Raw genomic sequence first — 23,400 nt, forward strand, 5'->3', positions numbered from 1 at the left:
GCAAAATATTTAAACCAGCAAAAAAATGTATACTTGAACAAAACATAGGCTTATTCCAGACCAAAAACAGTTAAAACCTTTTTATCACAAACATATACAGTCTTTGTCATTATGCAAATTGGCTTACACCAATGTAAATATGTGTGTTGTGTATTTTTGTAGGAGTGCTCTAAAAGGGCCAACAATGGGAAGTTCACACTGAGAGACCTGCTGGTTGTTCCCATGCAAAGAGTTCTAAAGTACCATCTCCTGCTACAGGTAGACCAGTGTCACTCACTGATTTGAAGAAGTATTAAAATAAGGATTATGGAAAAAATGGCAGTCTGTTGAACAGTTGATGTTTTAAGTTTCTGATTTTGAAATTAAAAGTATTATCATGGTGGACATCTTTTTTCAGCAGTCCCCTGTTGTTTTACACTTTATTCTTACTATACCCATCTCTACTATACCTATTTTCAGATAATTGCTTTAATGTTTAACCATATGAATATCTATTTTAATCTTTACTAATAGAACAATTATTGTATTTTAATTTTTGTTTTGGTAAATAAAAAATTCTAAATGTTGAATTGAATCAAATGTTAGAAAAAAATATTTTCTCTGTGAGACTGAGGACAGTTATTGTTTCCTATATTACTAATAAGGCTATATCTACATTTCAGAAACACAAGTAAAAACTAGTAATTAATATTATCATTTTGTCCAAGAAAATCTTCAAAGTGCTCAGAGTGATGGTCCAAAAATACAAGGTGCTAACATTTAACCCAAGAAGCAGAAGCTTTAAGTTTTTGAGCTGATACAATATTTTTTGTTTTAGGATGTAAGTCAACACTAGGGGGCGACATCCTCCACATGTTTGCTTCATAATTTTCCTTTTAGTCCTGTGGAGCAAAACTATATTTATGAGTAATTAACTTTTTGCATTACTTTTGAATTGTGATTTAGCAGACCAAAAATACTTTTTTTTCTTAAAATATGTCATACTGTAAAGATTTTAGGTGGAAAATCTCCTGTTAGTCACACCACTGAAAATGATTATGCATTATTTTTAAAATTTAAATTTTTTTGATCATCTGCCACTTTAGAAATTACAACTTGGCTTCAACACAAGGCAATATTGGGATGTGCTGTGAGGTTTCCTATGGAAACGAGCCTCTTCCATCAGATCTGGTTTGCATAGTTCCAACAACTGTTATGTGATAATTAAAGAAAATAAAAATAATTTAGCCAAACGTATATATACATTTTTTACAGGCACAAGTTAGGCATAATTTGTTCAACACAAGTTGGGAAAAAATATTCTGAATTCAAATACAATAAAACAGTTAAAACAAATACACCTTCTTTTAAGATTACATTACAAATCAACAAGAGTTAATCACTAAAATCCAAAGTTGAGGTTATTATTAATCAAACTTATGTACTCACAAATGCAAAAATGAATAATTAAAAAATGGAAAAAACACTAAGATCCTACACTAATTACATTCATATAAAGGGAAAAACACAAACATTCAAAACACTAATTAACTGATTAAATCATTAATCAAGAGCCGATCTGTCCCCTAAAAATCTAAACAAAGGGGTTTTACCAAGTAGTTCTGAGTTCTACTGTTTAATTTAATCAAAGAGGGGAAACTAAAAAGGGAGGATGAATTCAAAGTGGAGCAACCGAGACCTGCCAGCTTTCAGCACCAGAACTTCCACATTAGAACTTAAAAGAGTGCCTTACTTTTGTCCAACATGGTCTTTTATGGTCTCTCTCACAGACTCAGCTTAGATCTCATAATGTGCAGTTTCCACAGTCCTGTCTCTTGGGTCACTGAACACACAGACCATGTCAGTTTTAAGGTCACTCAAAGACTGGCTAGTGGTTCTGGTACAGGTTTTTTTTATCTAGAAGTTTTCATTGTTGGATTAGGAACTAATTAACTTAGAACGACATGATGCCATAGATAAATAACACTCCAACTCTTTCTTAGTATGCTTTTGAACCTGTAGTATATACAGTTCAATCACCATTTAAGCCAGGTAGCCACAAATGTGTTTTTTCCACGTGGTGAAAGCACTAAAGTTCTCATGTTCCATCTAGATCATGGGGCACTTATAGAACATTGAAGTCATTCCCAGATGGTCAGTTAAACAAAAGAAACCTGTGTTAACAATTTAAATGTAACGTACCAACTGTGAACTTCACACCTTTGATGCCACTACACATGCAGTATCTGGTGAAGCACAACATTTCCACTCATTTCATTATGTTGAGACCTGTTCAACATAAATTTTTCCAGCATAAATGGCAAAATAGGAAACAGTGTGTCGACTACTATTGTTGAAGGCTCCAATAGATAGGTTTACTGGGTTAAGCAGACTAAGACCCTACAGTGTGTAGGAAGGAAAGCACATACGAAGTTTTGACTAGATTTAAGGTATGGCAATGACTTTATGAAGTGTAGCTGAGTTGTTGTTCATGAAATACAACATTAAACAAGGGATGTTTATCCCACCGTTGAGGAGCGATTCCCTTGTCTGTTTTAAATTCTGTTTGAGGAACCACTACAACTAACTTACCTCTTTAACTGCTCTGAAATCAGAGTAAACGAAGAAAAGCACAGTCTTTTGAAGAAAAAAAAACAACACTCCTTGTCTTTATCAAACCAGTACTTTAGGTTATGGTTTTGAATGTCCATGTAATTGCATCTGTGTGCGTACGTTCAGATGAGAGATGTTGTCAGTTTTTGTTTTTTTGTCCTTTCTCTCTATCAGGAACTCGTCAAACACACTCACGAGGCTGCTCATAAGAGCAACCTGACGATCGCTCTTGATGCCATGAAGGCAAGTGCCTGTTTTGAATGGTATATAATCAGAGATATATAGCAGATATAGCAGATACTTTGACTTTACAGTTGCTTATTTGGTCCAAAAAGGTTATTAAGTAAGCTTTACTGTTATGCAGTAGTGAGCTGAGAGAGTTTAGTACATTAGTGCGCTACTAAAGTGCAATAGGTAGTTAGTTATATATATTTATGTATGTATACATTTAAAATGAAAATTCCCTTGCACAACATTAATCCAGTATGTGTGCTTTTTGTGTGTACTACATAGGACCTTGCTCAGTATGTCAACGAAGTGAAGAGAGATAATGAGACTCTGAGGGAGATCGACCAGTACCAGAGATCTATTGAAAACATGGTAAACCAAGAAATGTTTTTCTGAAACTATCAACGGCTGTTCGTATATGCGTTGTGAGATTTTTTAATATGTTAAGTCGAAAACAACAAATGATCATAGCTCAAATAAACTATATTGCCAAAAGTATTTGTCTGTCTACTTTTACATGTACATGAACTTTGATGACATCCTATACTTAAACTATATGGTCCAATTTGTTGATGGACCCACCGCTGTCAGCAATAGCAACTTTAACTATTCTGCAAACATCTTCCTAGAGGTTTAGGACCCCGTGTTCATAGTTAGAGGAGAAAAACAGAATTATCCCAAAGGTGTTCATGAAGGTTGAGGTCAGGACTGTGCAGGTCAGTCAGGTTTCTCCACACCAAACTTTATATACCTGAAGCCAGGGAAGTGATTGGAACACCAGAAGTCATTGATTTGATGGTGTGACCCAAGACTTTTGGCAATATAGTGTACCTGTATAAATGTTGAGGACTCTTCCATACCTCATTCTGAAACAGCAGATACTGATATTGGTTTATCTTGATAGGTCTGGGGATTTTAGCAGTTTTATTTTCCTTTTTTTATCCAGCAGACATCTTGCAAATACCAGTAGCTAACCAAAAAAATCTTTACTGATAACAGGAAAGCCTCTCCAAAATGGCTGTGCATTTGGAAGTTTTGGAATTTGATGATTTCAGTGAAAACACTTTGTAGATGCAGGTTTATATCATCTTAGGTTTTAATTTTTAGACATTCATAATCTAGAAAAACATTATTTTGTCTGTATCAGCTAAAATTTGTTTTAGCAGATTCAAGTTTTAGAAAATCGGTGTTCTTAAATTGGCCACAAAATCTCTGATCAGCACATCTCTTGGAATTTTCTTAGCAAGGTGTCTAACTTTCAATAATAAATGCAGGTCCTTTAAAACAACTCAACATTTTCTACGTTTTAATGGGTAAAATTGTGTGTGAAGATTAGTTAAAATACAGACTATCTGATCCTCATCAAACATGAATTAACCTCAGAGAGTATTTATGTGAAGGTTCTGAGTCAGGGATCAAAAAGCATTTAAAATTGGACCATCAGTTGCAGACAAACTCCCACAATGATGAAATAATATAGAACTCACACATAGTTAAGGCATAAAAAATACCCCAAAGACCACAGAAACATCAAACTCAACATTGCTCTACATACAGTTTACTGAAAAAGATCTGATATCATCTGTTGTAGTGCTAGTGAAGATCTCTAGTAATCCTCAAAACATCCACTTTCACAAGAAGATCAATGCTTGCGTGCATGAATATCAAACTTATCATTTACGAATTGTAGTTTTACATCGTGGAGGACCCGGAAAGATCTCTCAGCTCTGTAATTTTATATGGCCATGGTGTAGAGCAGCTTCATAAGCTTGTGCATTTCTGAATGTATGTTGCAGGTGTGGCATTCATTGCAAATGATACCAGAATCCCAGAGGTCCGACTTGCATTGCCTTATGCACAGACTTTTTGTGTCCAAATCTTTCGCAAAAGTGTCAACACCAACAGAATACATCAGTGCTTAACTCTTGTGTATTTCGTCTGCAGAATCAGCCTCTTGTCACTTTTGGTCGGCCAAAAGGAGATGGGGAGGTACGCTTGGTCTCCAGTGTTGACAAGAAGAAACAGGACAGGTTGGTGTGCTTCAGCATTGTTGTCCTCAAAAAGAAAGTACATTTTTAGACAGTAAAATTGCTTGTTAAAAGATGGATAAATGAACTTAGCCTTAGGATCAAGCTAATTGTGAGTAAAATGTAAAACAAATCAAGATGAGACTAAAGATAGGTATTGAATTACGAAAAAAGTGAAATACTGTGTTCTTGTTTTATAGGCACATATTTTTATTCGATGTAGCAGCCATTGTTTGCAAGCGAAGAGGAGACAACTACGAGATGAAGGACATACTAGATCTTAACTACTTCAAAGTTACAAACAATCCTACATCTGACAGAGAAAACAAAAAGGTCAGTTGAATAAAAAAATAAGGTTTACCATGAATTTTGTCTTGTGTTGCAAAATTGATCTCCAGATTTTGAAGTTGAGCATTCATATAGTCAGTGAAGAGTTAACTTCTTACCTGTTCTTTAGACTTTCTCTATTGAAAGAAATCCTGGTTTAGGAGCAATCTAAAGTATTCATCCCCCTCCAACATTTTTGCATTTTGTCATGTCACAAGCATAAACTTCAATGTATTTATTGTGATTTTATGTGATGTACCAAAATGTTTTCCATTTTAAGATTACACAAATGGGCTTTGGAGTACGCTTTGGACACCCCTGATCTAAGCTATTCCATTGTTGCTCTTGCTATATGTTTAGAGTCATTGACCTGCTGGAAAGTGAACCTTCACACCAGCTCAAGTCTTTTGCAGCATTTTCTTCCAGGATTGACCTGTATTTAGCTCCATCCATCTTCCCAACCACTGCGAGGAGTTTCCCTGTCTCTGCTGAAGAAAAGCTTTCACACCATGATCCTGCCACCACCATCATTCACGGTGGGGTTGGCATATTCAGAAAGATCTGTAGTTTTAGTATTCCCCCTCACAAAGTGTTTGTGTGTAAGCCCAGTGGTTCAGCACCTTCTTCCACATGCTTGCTACGCCGCATTTATGGCTTGTGGCAAACGTAAAAGGGGACATCTTTAGGCTTTCTTTATTTTTGCTAATCTTCCATAAAGGCAAGCTTTGTGAAGGGCACTAATAGTTTTACTGTTTTCCCAAATGAGTGGTGGATCTCTGGAGGTCTTCCATAGTTACCATGGGCCTCTTGGCTGCCTCTCAGATTAATGCTTCCCTTGTACTGCTAGCTAGTTTAGATGAGTGAACAGGTTTGCTCTTGTGCAAGGCGAGACAGGGAGATTGATTGGCATTGATGCAGATGGACTGAATGAAGCTGATAATTGGTGGCAATGGCTGAGAGTTGAACCAATCTAACCAAAGGAAATCTCTACTGAAATAACAGAACTTAAAATGCACCATGTGCAACCTGGAGAACATAAACAATAAAGATCAGAAGCCAGACCCAAAAAATAATAAAACAGAAATGAAGTCTGCCATTCTATTGTGACAAAATGTAAAACAGCTGAAGAAGTTGCAAGCCTCTGCTCATTGTTTTTTTTTTTTTACCAAATTTAACTTTTTCCCTTTCAGAAGCATATCCAGGCCATATTGCAGTGTAAGAGACTCGCTGATGTTGTGTTGATGGATGCCCACAGATGGCGTCTTCTCACTCTGGTGCTGATTGCTAACATGAAAGCGACAGCTCGCCAAAATATGATGTGGTTTTCATGAAAGGGAGCCTATTATCATCATCATTTCCTCTATTGAGCCATTGTGAGATGTGTGTTGGTGTGGGGTTTGTGCAATACAGTGATCGGTATTTAATATGTCATTGCCTTGATGTGCTTTTCAGGATAATTCATTTTTATGTGTTTTTTTTAGTTGCCAGTATTTTCAAATTAAATACAAATTTTGATTCAAGCCCCTTTTCAACATACAACTAAATCTGTTATACATTTCCTTTCAGTTGCACAAAGCAACACAACAGTACATGTAGAGATGTTTGGGCTTAATTTTAACCAATGACTGAAAGCATACTCTGCAGGACCGAGATGCTAAACTCAGATGATGAATTTGCATACTCTTCTAAGACTGCTTATCTCTACGCATCATTTTCTACTAAATAAAACTTCAACCTTTGAAAGTGGTTCTGCTGAACTGCACCCACACAGTCATCAATGATTTAAGACCCAGCAGAGCTCTTAAAGACTTAGGACTTTGCAGGTCAGCCTAATCACTGCTGGGCAAACTCAACAACTTTTCTCATTACTGAACATGACACCACCAGCAGAAGCAGATTGTTAGCTAAAGCAAGGACACTGATTTAAAAATTGATAAATCTAACGTGCTGCACTTGAGCTACTTAGTGGTCAACAGGTTAAAGAAATCCTTTTCTGAAATGTCTAAGAAATCCTTGTCATATTTTATGCTCTCATTTATCTTAATAACTGTAATACTCTTGTAACATAGAGTCTAAATCATTGACAGGGATTAAGTTTAGAGGCAGTAGTGATGAATTTATAAATTTAAAAGGAATTTAGCTCCACTAAAGCTGCATTTTTACAACCTGAACCCTTCAGTGCTCTTCAAGCTGAACTCTGGTTAAACTCATATTGGAGTTGCAGCTCTGTTGATGTTGAAGGAATTCAGCTGCCAGCATGTTTTCCTTGATCTGTGCAGCTGGTGACCTTATTGGCCCTAAAACCAGGGAGGATTGCTGACAGCGTCATGTCAGAGAGACGCCACTTATGCCTACCTTCTCATTATTAGAACTGGATAACTGGCATGGTGGCAACTTTAAAGTTGGCTTAGAGTGATTCACATTTTTGGAGATTACTGAATATTTTATTAATGATATTAATTATTCATTAAATTCTTCAACTTTAGAGTGGTGTTAATAATCATGTTTCTATTTAGCTATATAATTCAAAAAAAATGAATCTGCCCATCAGTGGGATTGAATGATTAAAATACACATGAGGTAACATACTGACAGGAACAGCTTCTAATTCTAGACAAAATTTTTATTTAGAGGATAATTATAAGTATAAAAATAAGCTCAGTACTTGTATTTAAGATGTATGTTTTGCTATGTGTTCAAAGAATGTTCCAGATTTTAAAGAAATTAAAGTACTATATATATATATATACCGTCATATTCAATAAATTAGAATATTACTGAAATAAATAACTATACATATCTATCTATATAGGTATATATGTAGTGTATATATATATATATATATATACACTACATATATACCTATATATACATATATATATATATATATGTATATATAGGTATATATGTAGTGTATATATATATATATATACACTACATATATACCTATATATACATATATATATATATATATGGGCTGCACGGTGGCGCAGTTGGTAGCACTGTTGCCTTGCAGCAAGAAGGTCCTGGGTTCAATTCCCGGCCTGGGGTCTTTCTGCATGGAGTTTGCATGTTCTCCCCATGCATGTGTGGGTTCTCATCGGGTACTCCGGCTTCCTCCCAAAGACATGCCTGTTAGTTTAATTGGTCACTCTAAATTGACCTTAGTGTGTGCATGGTTGTTTGTGTGTTGCCCCTGCGATGGACTGGCGATCTGTCCAGGGTGTACTCCGCCTCTCGCCCATAGACTGCTGGAGATAGGCACCAGCTCCCCCGCGACCCACTATGGAATAAGCGGTAGAAAATGACTGACTATATATATATATATATCAGCTGAACTAATAAAATGGACCAATTTTGCTGTTGTTCGGCCTTCCTGTTATCTGCTAAAGTCTCACTCCTTGTTGCAGTTTGACTTTTCACTGACTTCTCCACAAGTCACTGATACTAAAAATAGCAAACTTCTTTTTGCTGTAGTTAAAACTTTCACACCGAATATGTTCTGACTACCCAGTTAAGCTCAAAATTTCTGGTCACCAGATGATTTCTTCGCTCACTTGAAGTGCTTGGTAAAAAACAAAAAACAAAAAAAACATCAGTTCTTCATATTAATCTTTATTTAGTGCCTTTAACGGATGCATCACAAGTTGCACCTGTTCTTTGACATTTGAAAAAGGTTGAAAATTAGACCTACAACAATTCCACACCAACCTGCTGCGTTACACAACTGAAACACGGATGGAAAATACAAAAACATAATCAAACACGATAATGATTATTAATTAATAATAATTATTAGGTCATGGCAATTATTCTAACTCATGCATATGAGGCTTCAGAAGGTTTTACTTCTATTTTTCCTTTTTCTTGATATCCACAGTGGTGCTATGGCTTCTATGTGACGCATCAGCAGGGACATGCAGGCTTCGAGCTCTTCTTTAAGACCAGAGAGCTGAAGAAGAAGTGGTTGGATCAGTTTGAAATGGCGATGTAAGTACACCAAGGCAAGAACACCCGAGTCGTGAGTGGTAACTGTTTGACAAAAGGTCAGTGTATGCTTGTCTATACGTAGAATTTATTTACCTTTGTTTGCAGCTGTGTTGTTTCAATGCTGGGAGAGCTGTTGACTCTTTCATGTGTGCTGTTTGATCAGGTCTTAGCTGTAATCAAGCACACACGGCTGACAAAAGTACGAAAATACACATATACACACGCTTACACAGCTATGTGTTGCTATAAACAGAGCTGCGGAGCTACAGTAAACTCACGCTGCTGTGATGATTCCGCAGTTCAGTGCTCTGTGGACATAAACAGTTTTATTTGTGTTGTTCTGTAACATTTGGAGGAGTTTACTGGTAGATATCCTCTTTGTCTTTTTGATTGGAAAATGCTGTTTTGGTTTGACATTGCCTTATAAGTTTTGCTATTTTCCATTCATAAACACTTGAAGCTTTTACCTTACTGAACATATTTGAGCTCTGAAAATGTCATGATATTCTGAAGTGTTTTGCCGTAATGTAAATTGTACATTCCCAGGACCATAAAACCCTTGATACTTGCCTAAAACATAATGTGCATTTGACAAACATTACAAAAGAGAATTTTCTTTTCTCTCTTGAGTCCATACAGTTTTTTCTGCTGGGTTTAGTCAGAAATAAGCTTCGTGTGCTTTTGTGCATTGGGTAATAACACCAGAAGGTCCAATTCTGGAAGTGAAAATTGTGCCAAGTGAAGATGTGAGCTCATGATGAAAGACTCACTTGAGGTGGGGACTGATCTCTGGATTGGGTGTTCAGCGCTGAAAACGTTTTTGTTTATTTTTGTCATGCATGCTGCTTCTTCTATATTCCAGCTCATACAGAGCAACAATTATTTGCACTCTTTTACATTCTTCATTGGAATAAACATCATTTTTGACTCGGTAAAGCTGTTTTATTAATGTTATAAAGACCCTCACTTACATTGAAACAATAAATGTGCCTATTTCTTTAGATAAGGATGCACCGATTAGGCTTCTATTGGCCAAAGCCAATTTTGGATGACTATGTCACATATAAAATAATCACATATATTCTCCTTCAGGATTTTCTGCTAGTGAGCAAAATCATAGTTCTATCCATTACAGCAAGTCATCCAAGTCTTTAAGCACTTGATCTGTGCAGCTGGTGACCTTATTGGCACTAAAACCAGGGAGGATTGCTGACAGCGTCATGTCAGAGAGACGCCACTTATTCGCCCTCTATGCCTACCTTCTCATTATTAGAACTGGATAACTGGCATGGTGGCAACTTTAAGGTTGGCTTAGAGTGATTCACATTTTTGGAGATTACTGAATATTTTATTAATAATATTAATTATTCATTAAATTCTTCAACTTTAGAGTGGTGTTACTATTTAGCTATAGAATTCAAGAAAAATGAATCTGCCCATCAGTGGGATTGAATGATTAAAATACACATGAGGTAACATACTGACAGGAACAGCTTCTAATTCTAGACAACATTTTTATTTAGAGGATAATTATAAGTATAAAAATAAGCTCACACACTACCACACACTACCACCTCCATGTTTGACTGTTGTAATGATGTCTGAAATCCCGTTAGTTTAATACAAGATGTACTGTGATGTGCATCTTGCATAAAACCCCAATTTTTTCTTGTCAGCCCACAGAATATTTACCAAAATAACTTGGAGATGTACAATGTTTTTTTTTTGACAAATGTGAGATCGGTCTTTGTGTTTTGGTCATCAGTAGTTTGCATCTTGGATCTCATTGTAGCCCAGTCTATTTTCTTCTTGTTCCTCTTGATATTTTCCTCTTGATCTTAACTGAAGCATTTCCATTTTTACAACGGGCTGAGTTGTGGTTTGGATATCTATTTTTTCTTAATAAAGAGGATCATCATCTGAAAACTGATACAATTTTTTTGGTGATCTGAAACATTTAACTGTGACAGAAAAACAAAAACAAGAAATCAGTAAGGGTCAGCATTGTAAAACGAGAGATAATCTCCAACTGTCAGAGACCTCAGGCAAACCAGGCTCGTCACTGAAGTAATTAGTTTCTTAGGAAAAAGGAACGCCTGGTGTTAATACCGCAAAATCCTTTAAAACACAAAGATCAGCAATACTGATGTTCTAAAAGAACAAAAAACATAATCTTACCCACCCAAGACTTCACTGCTCTTAAAAATAACTTTGAACTCTGGAACTTTCTCCATCTGACTGTTCAGATATTAGGTGGTTCAAGCGAGAGTAGGTTTTGTTCACGTGGTCCTTACTACTGACTGGAGACCTGTAGCATAACCTGAGATTTTTCCTCCCAGTGAGAGAATTAGTTGTGAGTGCAGATTCTTTGTCAAGTGGTTTTACCCTAAGGTATTTGAAGGAAATATTGGACCATTTTTACAGAAAATTATGCTTTGAGCATCTTCAGACACTAGATTTTAAAATGACCGCTGAAAATGTCACAGCCTCTGTGAGATCTAAACTCATAGATATCTTTTACCAGATGTGAAAATAAATATGAAAGGCTAACAAGTGTCAAATTGAGCTCTATTCATAAAATCATATAACACTTATCAGAGTGGAGATTTATTTTTCTATGGTTATTATTGATTATTGATTTTATCTGTAAATACTGTATATCATATTATTATAAAGTAATTTCCTATTTGTGAATTTTACAAACTTTTCATCAACAGGTCTGCTTTTGCAATATCTGCGAATTTATAATTCGCAACACATTTTTTTGTTTTATTTTTGCTTTTAGCTCCAATATCCGGCCTGAAAAAGCCAACCACAACTCCCACCAGTTCAAGATGCACACATTTGAAAGGATCACTTCCTGTAGTTACTGTCACCTTTTGCTCAGGTAAGATTTAGGCACCAGTTAGACTGATCTGCAAATAGTTATGCACACCGAATGAAGAACCATTAGGGTAAAAAAGCTGCTGGAAAACCATGGTTTAATTCTGTTCTTGGATACATTAAACTTCTCAGATTTAAGGTAAGAAGGAACATAATGACATTTTACAGCTCAGTCTTCTAAAATGTTGAGATCCAACTGAGTTGTCCACTGTCATACAAACTATTTGCGGTCTCTGTTTTAAGCTCACCAGAGCAGTTTTTTTTTTTTTTTTTTGCTTCTTGAAAGCTGAGAGACATTTTCCGAGTCATTTCATTTATTTTGACAATGTGACAGAAGCCAAAAAATTCAAAATGTCAAAGAGTTTCTTTTCATTAAATATGTCCAGTGTTTTGATTATTTTTGTAACTGTCTGCAGGGGCATCTTTAACCAGGGTTATCTGTGTCAAAAATGTGACCTGGGGGCTCATAAAGAATGCCTGGGTCGACTGGGAGTCTGTGGGAGAACAGGTGAGGCAAAACACTAAATTAGCATTTTTTTTCATTTAACATAGTTTTACATGCATAGATGTGGTGTACAAGTGCGCTTAACAATTATTGGCACCCCTGGTAAAGATGTGCACAAAAGCTTTCAAATAATTGGTTGTTGTCGGGATTTGGTGACCCTAAGACTTAACCTTTTGCTGTAGTTCTCCAAAAGTGAGCTTTGTTTAGGTTTTTTACCGTTCTTACCATCCTTCTCACTGTGTGGTGTGGTAAGATCAAGTATCAGTATTAGTATTGTTTTGTTATAGTCCCTAGAGAAATATGCCATACAGCAAAGTGAAACACCTAAAAAACACAATCCATGGCCTTGTTTGCCAGGTTTTTAATTGAGTAATTATTGCTCTGACTGTAGGTATGAGCAAGTTTAAGCAGTTATCTATTTTCTTGTAGCCATTTTCTTATAAAGGTCCGCACATATCTGTTGGACCAGAGTGACATATCCTCTTATCTTTCCCAATTTTGAGAGTAACTATGAGAAAGGGCGTTCTTCTGGCTGTAGATATGCACAAGTTGTTAAGATTGGCAATTTCCTATCGTTTGACGATCATATCTCCCTTCCTTAAATGGCATGTTCTCTTGTTTTGCTTGTTTTGAAGAGAGTGTATTACTTTGACTCTAGATAAGATCAAGAATAAGCCAGTAGAATATTTCTTTTAGCTATTTCCTGGTATATGATGATCAACACACAGGTGCCTTACATGAATGGTATGTTCTGTTGATTTTCCTGCACTAGTTGTACATATTGGCATGTTTTGGCCAGTAGCTATTTTCTTGTTCCAATTTCCTGACATATGAAGATCCGCACACATCTTCTTTATACGAAGGACATGTTCTCTTATCTTTCCCATTTTGAATAGTGCCTTAAAGAAATGAGGAGAATCATGTCATATTTATAACCCAGCAAATCCAAAAGTCAAGAACTACTTATAAAAAGGTTTCTAGAGACTCTAATTAAGATAAAACAGTATAAACAGAAAAAAAGAACAATTTTTTCATTTGTTAGGAATTGTTGGGGGTGTCACTAAAGATGGAACCAGATATTTTGGTGAAAACTGTTAATGCTTTAGTTTAATTTTTGTAATAATGTAGTATGTTAACCTTACCCTACCCTTCTCTCCTAAAGAAAACATACTGTATTCTGTAATAAGGTGTTAAATAAAATATACTTTGTACCTATTTTAACAGTTTAAGAATATTAAAAAAATGTGTAGTTGTTGAATTTTAATGCTGCGTCTAGCCTTATGTCTGTGTCTCCAGGCTGGTACTTTCAGATACATTACCCTCACCTAGTTCACACACAGCCAAGGCCAGGCCAGGAATCTGACAAGCTTCCCTCTTTCACAACCACTATGGTTTTTATGCATTCAGAGGCATGATAAGGGGCCAGCAGAGGTTGACAGTTGAGGTTGGATGTCAAGAAGCCACCATAGTCTAATATTGTATTCCTCTCACTGTGTCTGTTTCTCACCTGCCTGCAGATCCTGTCAAGCCGAGGCCCAAGGTAAGACCTAATCTGTTTCTCTTCTTCGACTTAAGACATCTTAGCTAACGTAACAATTCAGGCATGAAACAGCAGCTGGACTACTATTTTGTCTGTGGTTACAGAGATAATGAAGGCTTTTGGTAATAACATCACCAAAGCCTTTAGTGACCTTGTTATTGCAGTTATAACTGTACTCGTTATTCTGGGATGAGGTTGATATGAGATGTGCTTTTTGAATAATGACTTCTCATTTCACTTTTAGATTTAGAGCATTTCTTAGAAGCTTTAACTCTTTAACTATTTTTCCAGAGTAGGTAGATAAAGTGGTGCTAAATGTGTTGCTGTTAATGCAGTAGTTTTTCCCATTTTGTCCCTTCTAGAGCTTGTCGATTATTAGGATTATGACTTAAAATGACAATTTTACTAACTAAAAATTCAGTTAGTGCAATGACCCTTAAAATACACTTGGTCAGAATATTGAGGCCTTTTTGTACAGAGGAATCTGAATTAATAAGCTCTATGACTATATAAATATTTATTATATAGGGATAAATATTTTATGTAATGGGCATCATTGTCACCTCTCTTTTACAATAAGAAGCAGAATTGTGACAACATAAAATTCCTGTATTTGTAAAAAAAATAAAAAAATACATTGAACTGTCCTTCCATCTATTCTTTCATTCACTTTCTTCTACTTTTCTTGGATCAGGTCCCGGAGGGAAATTCAAAAATACTTTATTCATTCCAAAAGGAAATTAAGCTCATATTATGCAGGTGTCCAAAGAGCTGTTTTAGATTCAATTCAATTCAATTCAATTCAGTTTTATTTATATAGCGCCAATTCACAACACATGTTGTCTCAAGGCACTTCACAACAGTCAGGTACATACATTCCAATTAATCCTAACCATGGAACAGTGCAGTCAGTTAGTTTATTTATTCAAATTGGATAAAAAGTTTTTCTGTCTAAGGAAACCCAGCAGATTGCATCCAGTCAGAGATTTGTAGCAGTCACTCCTCCTGGATGAGCTTGTAGACAGTCACTGGTGTTGACTTTGCAGCAATCCCTCATACTGAGCATGCATTTAGCGACAGTGGAGAGGAAAAACTCCCTTTTAACAGGAAGAAACCTCCAGCAGAACCAGGCTCAGTGTGAACGGCCATCTGCCACGACCGACTGGGGGTTTGAGAGAACAGAGCAGAGACACAAAGAAGCACTGATCCAGGAGTTCTTTCTATGGGAAGGAAAAGTAAATGTTTATGGATGTAGCTCCTTTACTCGTTTCACCTAGAAAGAAAGAACAGATAAACTCTGAGCCAGTTTTCAAGGTTAGAATCTGAAAGAGAGCACATAGAGTTTGTTACAGTTAAGCTCAGTCGATTGCTATGTCTAGGAGAGAGAAAGGATTAAACACTAAAAGACAGGGCTATGTGGATCATCGGTAGAGGGTGAGCATTAAGTTGTTGCCAGCAGAAGCTCGGACGATTCCCCTCTCCAGAAAGGTGTCACAGGCAAACACAGAGCCAGGCCAGGTGTAGCTTCTAGGAAGAGAAAAGAGAGAGAAAATAAAGTTAAACGCTGAAATAACAGCAAATAATGCAAAATTGGAGAGTAGTGTGAGAATGTAGCGAAGAGGGTGAAAGTGGTCGTTATGTCCTCCAGCAGCCTAAGCCTATAGCAGCATAACTACACAGATAGTTTCAGTTCAGATTATTTAGTTAAACGGCGCTTATTTACAACAATGTCGTCTCAAGGAACCCCACAAAGGGTCCCACTGATGGTCATTGTTATACTAAAAACCACAATGATTGAGATACCTCTCACTGTCACACTGATTATAACCATTGGAAAAGAGAAGGGGTCACACAGGTAGCAGAAATGGAGGGTGTGTTTGCACCTCAACCATTACTGAGCCGGTTTAGGCTAAACCTGACTCCTCCTTACTCCAACCAACAGGGAGGGAGGAAGGCTCCCTCCCTGATAACCTAAGCCACTCTAACTATAAGCTTTATAAAAAAGGAAAGTTTTAAGCCTAGCCTTAAAAGTAGACAGGGTGTCTGCCTCACGGACCAAAACCGGGAGCTGGTTCCACAGCTGTTTTAGATGCTGATAGTTGTGGGCAGGAAGGATCTCCTGTAGTGGTCCGTCTTACAGCAGATGTGAAGAACCCTCTGACTGAAGATACTCTGTTTTTGTACAACAGTCTCATGAAGAGGATGCTCAGGGTTCTCTATAATGTTTCTCATTTTATGAAGCATGCTTCTTTGCACAATGAGGAGTCCCAAGATCAGAGCCAGCCTTCTTTATTAGCTTGTTGAGCTTTTTTAAGTCCCTGGCTCTGATGCTGCTTCCCCAGCAGATGATGGGAGAAGAGATCACACTCTCCACAACAGATTTATAGAAGATATGCAGCATCTTGCTGCAAACACCAAAGGATCTAAGCTTCCTCAAGAAGTACAGTCTGATCTGTCCCTTCTTGTAGACGGCTTCACAGTTGCATCTCCACTCCAGTCTGTTGTCTAGGTGAACACAGATATTTACATTTGTCCACCATCTCCACTTCTCCCATGATGGAAATAGGGTTTGACCTATTCCCGTTTCTCTTAAAATCTACAATCATCTCCTTTGTTTTATTCATGTTCAAAATGAGATGATGGTTTCCACACCATGCCACAAAGCGGGCCATCAGCTCCCTGAACTCAGCTTCTTGTCCATCTCTGGTCCACTCCACGACTGCAGTATCATCCAAGTATTTCTGCAGATGACCGGAGTCTGTCTTGTACGGGAAGTCTGAGGTGTACAGAGGGAAGAGGAATGATGAGATAACAGTCCCCTGAGGTGCTCCTGTGCTGTTGACCACCTGGTTAGCCTCTCAAACTGTGTTCTGTTGATCAGGTAGTCATTGATCCAGGAGATTGTTGAAGCCTCCATCTAAGTTCTGGAGTTTCTGACAAAGCAAATCCGGTTCGATTGTGTTAAATGCATTGGAAAAATCAAAGAACATGATCACAGTGCTGCTGGCTTTGTCCAGATGACAGTGGATTTGTTGAAGCAGGTGTATGATGGCATCTTCAACTCCAACTCCACAGAGAAAGGCAAACTGAAGGGTGTCCTGATAGTTTACTGTTTGCTTACTCAGGTGGGCCAACAGGAGTCTCTCTAGGACCTTCATGATGTGGGATGTCAGGGCAACAGGTCTATAGTCATTGAGGACTGATGGGTGAGTTTTCTTTGGTACCAGAACAAGACAGGAGGTCTTCCGCAACACTGGAACCTTCGTCTGGACCAGGCTAAGATTGAAGAGGTGCTGCAGAATCCTACAGAGCTGCTCTGCACAGGCCTTCAGGACTCTAGAGCTGCAGCCTTATTCTGGTTCAGTCTTTCAAGTTCTGTCTTCACCCGACTTTAGACACAGATGGGATCCGGAGGCAAAGGGAGCATCAGCACCTTCTGATTTGGTTGAAGGTAAACATGTTGAAGCAGAAGGGTCCATGGCTGAGGTGGAAGATAAAACATTTGAGGTGTGACAGGAAAGGTGTGTGTCAAAGGAGGGTTGGATGTCTGTTTGGCTGTGAGCAGGAGAGGAGGATGCTGACCTTGTTTCTGAACTGAACCTATTGAAGAATGTGTTCAGTTCACAGTCCGATCTTTCTTCTGCTTGAAGCCTGTGATCTTCTTCATCCCTGATCACACATCTCTGATATTGTTTTGGTGGAGCTTGTTCTCCAGCTTCTTCTTGTACACCTCCTTGCTGTCTCTTATCTTGACTTTAAGTTGCTTCTGTAAACTCCTCAATAATTCCCCGTCTCCCTCTTTGAAGGCTCTTTTTTTCTTGTTAAGCAGGTCCTTCAGGTCACTGGTGATCCAGGGTTTGTTATTGGGAAGCATCTCACTGTTCTGGTGGGGATGGTGTTATCCACACAGAAGTTTATTTAGTGGGTGACACACTCAGTCATGGCATTGATGTCCTCTCCATGTGGCTGGCACAGTGCATCCCAGTCTGTAGCCTGAAAACAACCTAGCAGGGCTTCTTCAGCTTCCTGTGACCATTTTCTCACAGTCCTCTTTATTATGTGTTGCCTCTGAACAAGGGGCTTATAATTTGAGCAGAGAAAAACAAGATTGTGATCTGATTTGCCTAGAGGAGGTCTTGCTGTAGAGATGTATGAGTCCTTGACATTTGCATAAAACAAATCCAACATTTTGTTTTTTTGTGGTCAACTGACAAACTGTTGAAATGTTGGAAGTGTAGCAGAAAAGTGTAGCAGAGAGTGAAGCATGGTTAAAATTGCCAGATATTCCCACAAACGCATTGGGGTGTTGTGTCTGTAGCTTAGCAACAACTGAGCTAATGGCATCATATGCTGTGTTGGCAACAGCTAAAGGTGGAATGTAAACTGTTGCCAAAAAAACACTGGTGAACTCTCTGGGTAAATAATATGGACGAAAACGTAATTAACTCTTAACTCTGACCAGCTTCCCTTTCCTCCTTAATAAATGCACCCTACAGCATGCTGCTGCATCTTCTTCCAAGTGTTTGCCTTGTTCCCCATATGACTTGTGCAATTTGCAAACAGGGGTTCTTGTGGCTTTTTCTCAGCAATAACCTGTTTTTTGTGTTTTCATCGACGCAAACTCTGCCTCTGACTGTGGTAAACTGGTTCTTTCTCATCACCAGCTTGGAGCTGAGCCAGAGGAAGGAATCAATTTCATCAGGAGCTGGGGGCAGGCTTTTTAAGATATATAACCCATAAAAACGTTACAAGCGGCAGGTTAGAACTCTGCAGTAAGCTTAGTTTTTGATCTAATTTAAGACCAAAAAACACCCAGCTTCAACAATAAGAAAATGTCAGATAAGTATTGGAACAACAAAAGTTTTCTCTCTCTCTCTGATCATCCTTCCTTATATTTTGACATGACCCATCACTGGGTTTAAGTAGTTTCCAACTCAGTTCTTAAGCACTATCAGTCTTTAGTATCATCAGGTAGTGTCAATAAATTCTGTTGTAAATATGTGTAATTCCAGTTTTCTAGCGCTGCTGAGATTAGTAGATTGGGACTGTGACTCACTCACAAGCACTGTTTGCTGTTTTAAAACAGCATTTATAAGTTAAGTTAAGGTTGGTATATTTGGGGATCTGTTGGTGTGGTTTAATTGTCTCCAAGCACTATGATCCTACACAGAAACTCAATAAAACAGAGAGAATATTAAACATTTAGCGACAGTTGGCTCTTGAATTGCAGAAAACTAAACCAGTTCTTTCATAGAAACAGTTAGGAACAGATAATAGTACCAGCCCTGGTTAAGGACAGGAATAGCTTTGGTGGAAAAGCATTTTTGGGTTGCTTCTCTGATTTACTGTTTTTACCTGACCCATCAGTTTAGTTGGATGGCCATGCCCGGATAGGTTTGCAGTTGTTCATTCTCTTTCCGTTTTTCAAGTGATTCTACAAAGTATTGACTCAGAGCGGCTGAATACATTTGCATGCCACACTTTTCAGATTTTTATTTTTATAGTTTATTTTTATTTTTTAAAACCATGTATCATTTTCCCTCCACTTCACAATTATGTTCTACTTTGTGTTGATTTATGATGTACAATCTAAATAAATACATTGAATGTTGCTGCTGTTGTGTAACAAAATTGGAAGAATTCTAGGGATATCAATACTTTCACAAAACACTGTGTATAATCCCTGCACTGAGTCTACCCTGGGGTCCCCTTCCAGTGGGATGTACCTGGAAAACCTCAAAAAGTAGTTGCCTCAAGAGGCATCCTGATCAGATGCCCAGTCAAACTCGGCTAACTTTTTTCATTGATCTTTCCCAGGTAGACAGAGCTCCTCACCTCATATCTAAAGCTGAGCTCAGTCACCACAACGAGGAAGACAATTTCAGCTGCTTGTTTCTAGAATTTTTGTCTGGTAGTCATGATCAGTATTTAATATACTTGAGTGAGGGTTGGAAATGTAAATGGACCAGTAAATCCAAAGCTTGCATTTTTTTGGCTAAGTAGTAGGGTCATTTTAATCAAGTTAGTAGCTGCACTGTTTCATCCACTGTTGTCTTGGTTGCAACCATTAATTAATTTACTGTTGAAAAAATTTGGTGAATAAGTTTGAATGTAAATGACACAACAAATAAATTTTTTTAATCACATTTAACTGTTTCAAAAATCTTACATTTTTAGCAAAATGGAAAATTGAATATGAGCTTGAATGTGTCTATTAGAGTCCAGTTCTTTATTAATTTGTCCCATACAAAAACAGTTACCTTGAAACTGGGTCTTTAATGAGGCTCGAGCTAGAGAAGACCTCAGTTTGCCCCTTCTACTGTCTGCATGTACTTGCTGGCAAAGCACATCATAACGCTATCAGGTTATAAGGCTTTAATTAAAAAATCCCACATGAAATATGAATAAACATATTTGAGTGACATTTATAGAAACTGAACTGTTAACCAGGACAGAAATCATCTTTGAATAACAGTTTACTTTAAAAAAATATTATTAATATGGTGAATAATATTTGTCATATTTACCAGGTTTTGTTTTTGAAAAATACATATCTGAATATTTTTCAGCATGTATCATTAGAAATGTTTAAAGACACTAATTTAACATTGATGGTCTTAAAATATGTTTTCTCTGGTTAAAATCCAAAAACAGTTCGTCATTGAGTCATGCTTTTATTTTGAAAGCGTCTGTAAACGTGAATGCCTTAAAACTTAGTACTTCATCAAACTGAAATATTCTCTTGGTTAGAGTCAATAGGATACAGTAAACTACCACGACTAACAGTGCTATCTACTACCACATATACAACCCTCCTGACTTCTTTAGCAACAACATGACACAAATTAGCTGCTGCTAGCAGCACCTTTTCAGAACCAGTCAGCCATAATGAGGCTCAGCATCTAATTCCTAGAGGCTTGATCTCAGCCAATAGGAGAGAAGCTGAGAAGCATCAATGTCTCATCCAGGAGGTCTCAGACTTGAGATAGTATTTTTGAATATTATAGGTTTGAAAATATTTTTAATAATTTGCAGCCTCTCAAAGAGGGCCTACTAAGGCTTCCCTTTTGCAATGTAAGTTACTTGAATATCCCACAGACAAGGCAAACAATTATGACCTAATGGCTGAAATATAATATGTAAAATCTTTAAGATAAAGGGACCAAAGTCCGTCAATTTGGGCGGTATCATCTTAAGTGGATAAACAACCTCAGCAGGAGGACTGATGATTTATCTGCCATTTCTTGAACAAATAATCCCAACCTGTTTAAAAACCACCCAAAGCAAAGGTGAAGATGAGTAAAAGGTTCATAAAACAGCATTTGTATGACCTGCTATGACGTTTTTGAGATGAAAGTTGTTTTAAGATGGTAGAAGTCCTCTTTGGTCTGATTTCTGAGTAAGTCTCAACCTCTGGGACCAACTAAACTGGATTTATACCTGAAGAGAGCTACACTTTAGAAATTATGAACTATTCCTTTAATGGTGAGAAAAACTCTTGGCTTTAAAGAAAATGGGATGAACTGACCTACCTACCAGCCCATTGAGCCTGCAGAAGGTTTTTAAATCTTTGTTATGGCAGAAAACAATAGAAAAGAGTTCTGAATATTTTACTTTTAAATATAATTTTATCCTTTATTACTGCAAATGTTTAAAATGGTTAAACACAGTGTAACCCATCAACGTGATTGAGTGACTCATTTTTCAGGTCAGTCTGATCCTGCTCAATTTATTTTATCTTGTTCTCTTTCTCCCTTTCTCTCTTTTTCCTTCTTTCGCAATTTACAGGAGAACACAGCACGACCAGACTCAGGTCAGTATGATTTGACCATATGACCCAGTTTGTTAACCTGCAGAGGGCTTCACATGCTCTTCTAAAAAAAATCATTTAATATCATCTCTATAGCAGAGTGTTCACAGAGAGATGGAAATTATAGCTGATATTATATTTTCAGTCACAGAACTTTGCATTTTTTTAAAAGACATTCAGAATGTTATTTTTCTGTGAAATGCATGTCCATAAATCGACTCTCTTCTAAAGCAGAATGTCCAATTGACTGAGACATTTAACAAATTTTAATAACCGGATAAAAGTATGAGCTCGGGATCGTTAAACAGAGCCGGAAAGAAAGCCTCTTTCCTTCTGCTCGCCATGGTGCCTAAACCCTTGATCGCATTGAGATGAATTGGAGTGGGTGGAATGATTATGAGAAGCACGCTGGAGAAAAACTGGAAAAGAAATGCAGAATCGCTCCCCGAGCAATCCGTGGTGCCTCAGCCTCGGCTGGTGAGCTGAGCGAGCCTTTGTGATAAATCAATTTCCATAAGGGGTTTATGAGGAAGACAGCCGTGCTTATTGTTCTTATTAAAAACATGAATGTGAGCTATTCCATTCATCTGAGGTCACAGTCAGCTAATAGTTTCCTCAGGCTGGTTTGCAGGGGAGCGGGAGCTCGAAGGGTGATCTGTCTGAGGCGGGCTGTGTGAGTCAGTGGAGAGTAAGTGGCTGTGTCTTTTAAGTTGGCAGGGCTGTTTAGTCTTTGCCTCAGCCCTGTGCTTGTGGCTGTGTTGGTCTGCCGTACAGAGGAAAGATTGGTGCGGCACCTTTCAGGAATCAAAGAGATGGATTTCCTGTGATGGTAAATTGATGCTTTTAGGGTGGAATCATTTAAGTGCTTTAGATCTTTAAAGACATGGAAAAGAGTCAGGAATGAAACCAGCAAATTAATAGTAATAAAATAATTTGATGTGTTTGAGAATAAGGAATAGAACATTTAACTAAATGATGATCTGAATAACATTAGATATGTTGCCGTTGTACTGCTGAGTATCAATCCAAACACACATTTGTGGAGTTAAAAATCGAGATTTGTAATAATGTACTGGAGAATTTTGCGTTTAGGGATTACCTGATAAGTATTTTTTGGGGTCCCGATGAAAATAGTCATTCGCAGATTGTCAGTGTCAGTCTGATATTTCATTAGAGTAAAACAAATCCTTGAAAACATAGTAGCTTCAAAGGGCAGTAAAATAAAACACTGCATTTCATCATTATTACACGCACTCATCAATGATGTTAAGGACGCTGCAGCCTGTCCTGTACGGTTCTGCTTGATAGCGACTTTTGCTATTGAGAAAATGTGTTGATAGTGACAGTACTATTTGCCCCGTTACAGATTTCTTCTGTATTTGCTTTTTTGTCACATTTAAAATTTTTTATATCAGGCAAAGATAGTCTGATTGAACTCAAAAGACAGTTTCCTTCTTTTAGATTTTTTGGCACTAGTGGCCTTTATTGAATACTGATT

General features: G+C 37.4%; 1 protein-coding gene across 5 annotated transcripts in view; it reads left to right on the forward strand.

The window, feature by feature from the left end:
- Positions 1 to 23,400, forward strand: part of LOC124869628 (guanine nucleotide exchange factor VAV3-like) — a 79,632-nt gene that overhangs the window by 26,970 nt on the left and 29,262 nt on the right. For all 5 annotated transcript variants that reach the window (XM_047367586.1, XM_047367588.1, XM_047367589.1 and 2 more), the window contains exons 10-19: positions 163 to 258; positions 2,767 to 2,835; positions 3,106 to 3,192; positions 4,765 to 4,850; positions 5,048 to 5,180; positions 9,055 to 9,164; positions 11,950 to 12,051; positions 12,464 to 12,555; positions 14,070 to 14,092; positions 21,881 to 21,905. In XM_047367586.1, coding sequence (XP_047223542.1) covers positions 163 to 258; positions 2,767 to 2,835; positions 3,106 to 3,192; positions 4,765 to 4,850; positions 5,048 to 5,180; positions 9,055 to 9,164; positions 11,950 to 12,051; positions 12,464 to 12,555; positions 14,070 to 14,092; positions 21,881 to 21,905 — 823 coding nt within the window. The remainder of the gene's footprint in view (positions 1 to 162; positions 259 to 2,766; positions 2,836 to 3,105; positions 3,193 to 4,764; positions 4,851 to 5,047; positions 5,181 to 9,054; positions 9,165 to 11,949; positions 12,052 to 12,463; positions 12,556 to 14,069; positions 14,093 to 21,880; positions 21,906 to 23,400) is intronic.

Source organism: Girardinichthys multiradiatus, chromosome 6 (assembly GCF_021462225.1).
Source record: "Girardinichthys multiradiatus isolate DD_20200921_A chromosome 6, DD_fGirMul_XY1, whole genome shotgun sequence".
In the NCBI taxonomy this organism is placed as follows: domain Eukaryota; kingdom Metazoa; phylum Chordata; class Actinopteri; order Cyprinodontiformes; family Goodeidae; genus Girardinichthys; species Girardinichthys multiradiatus.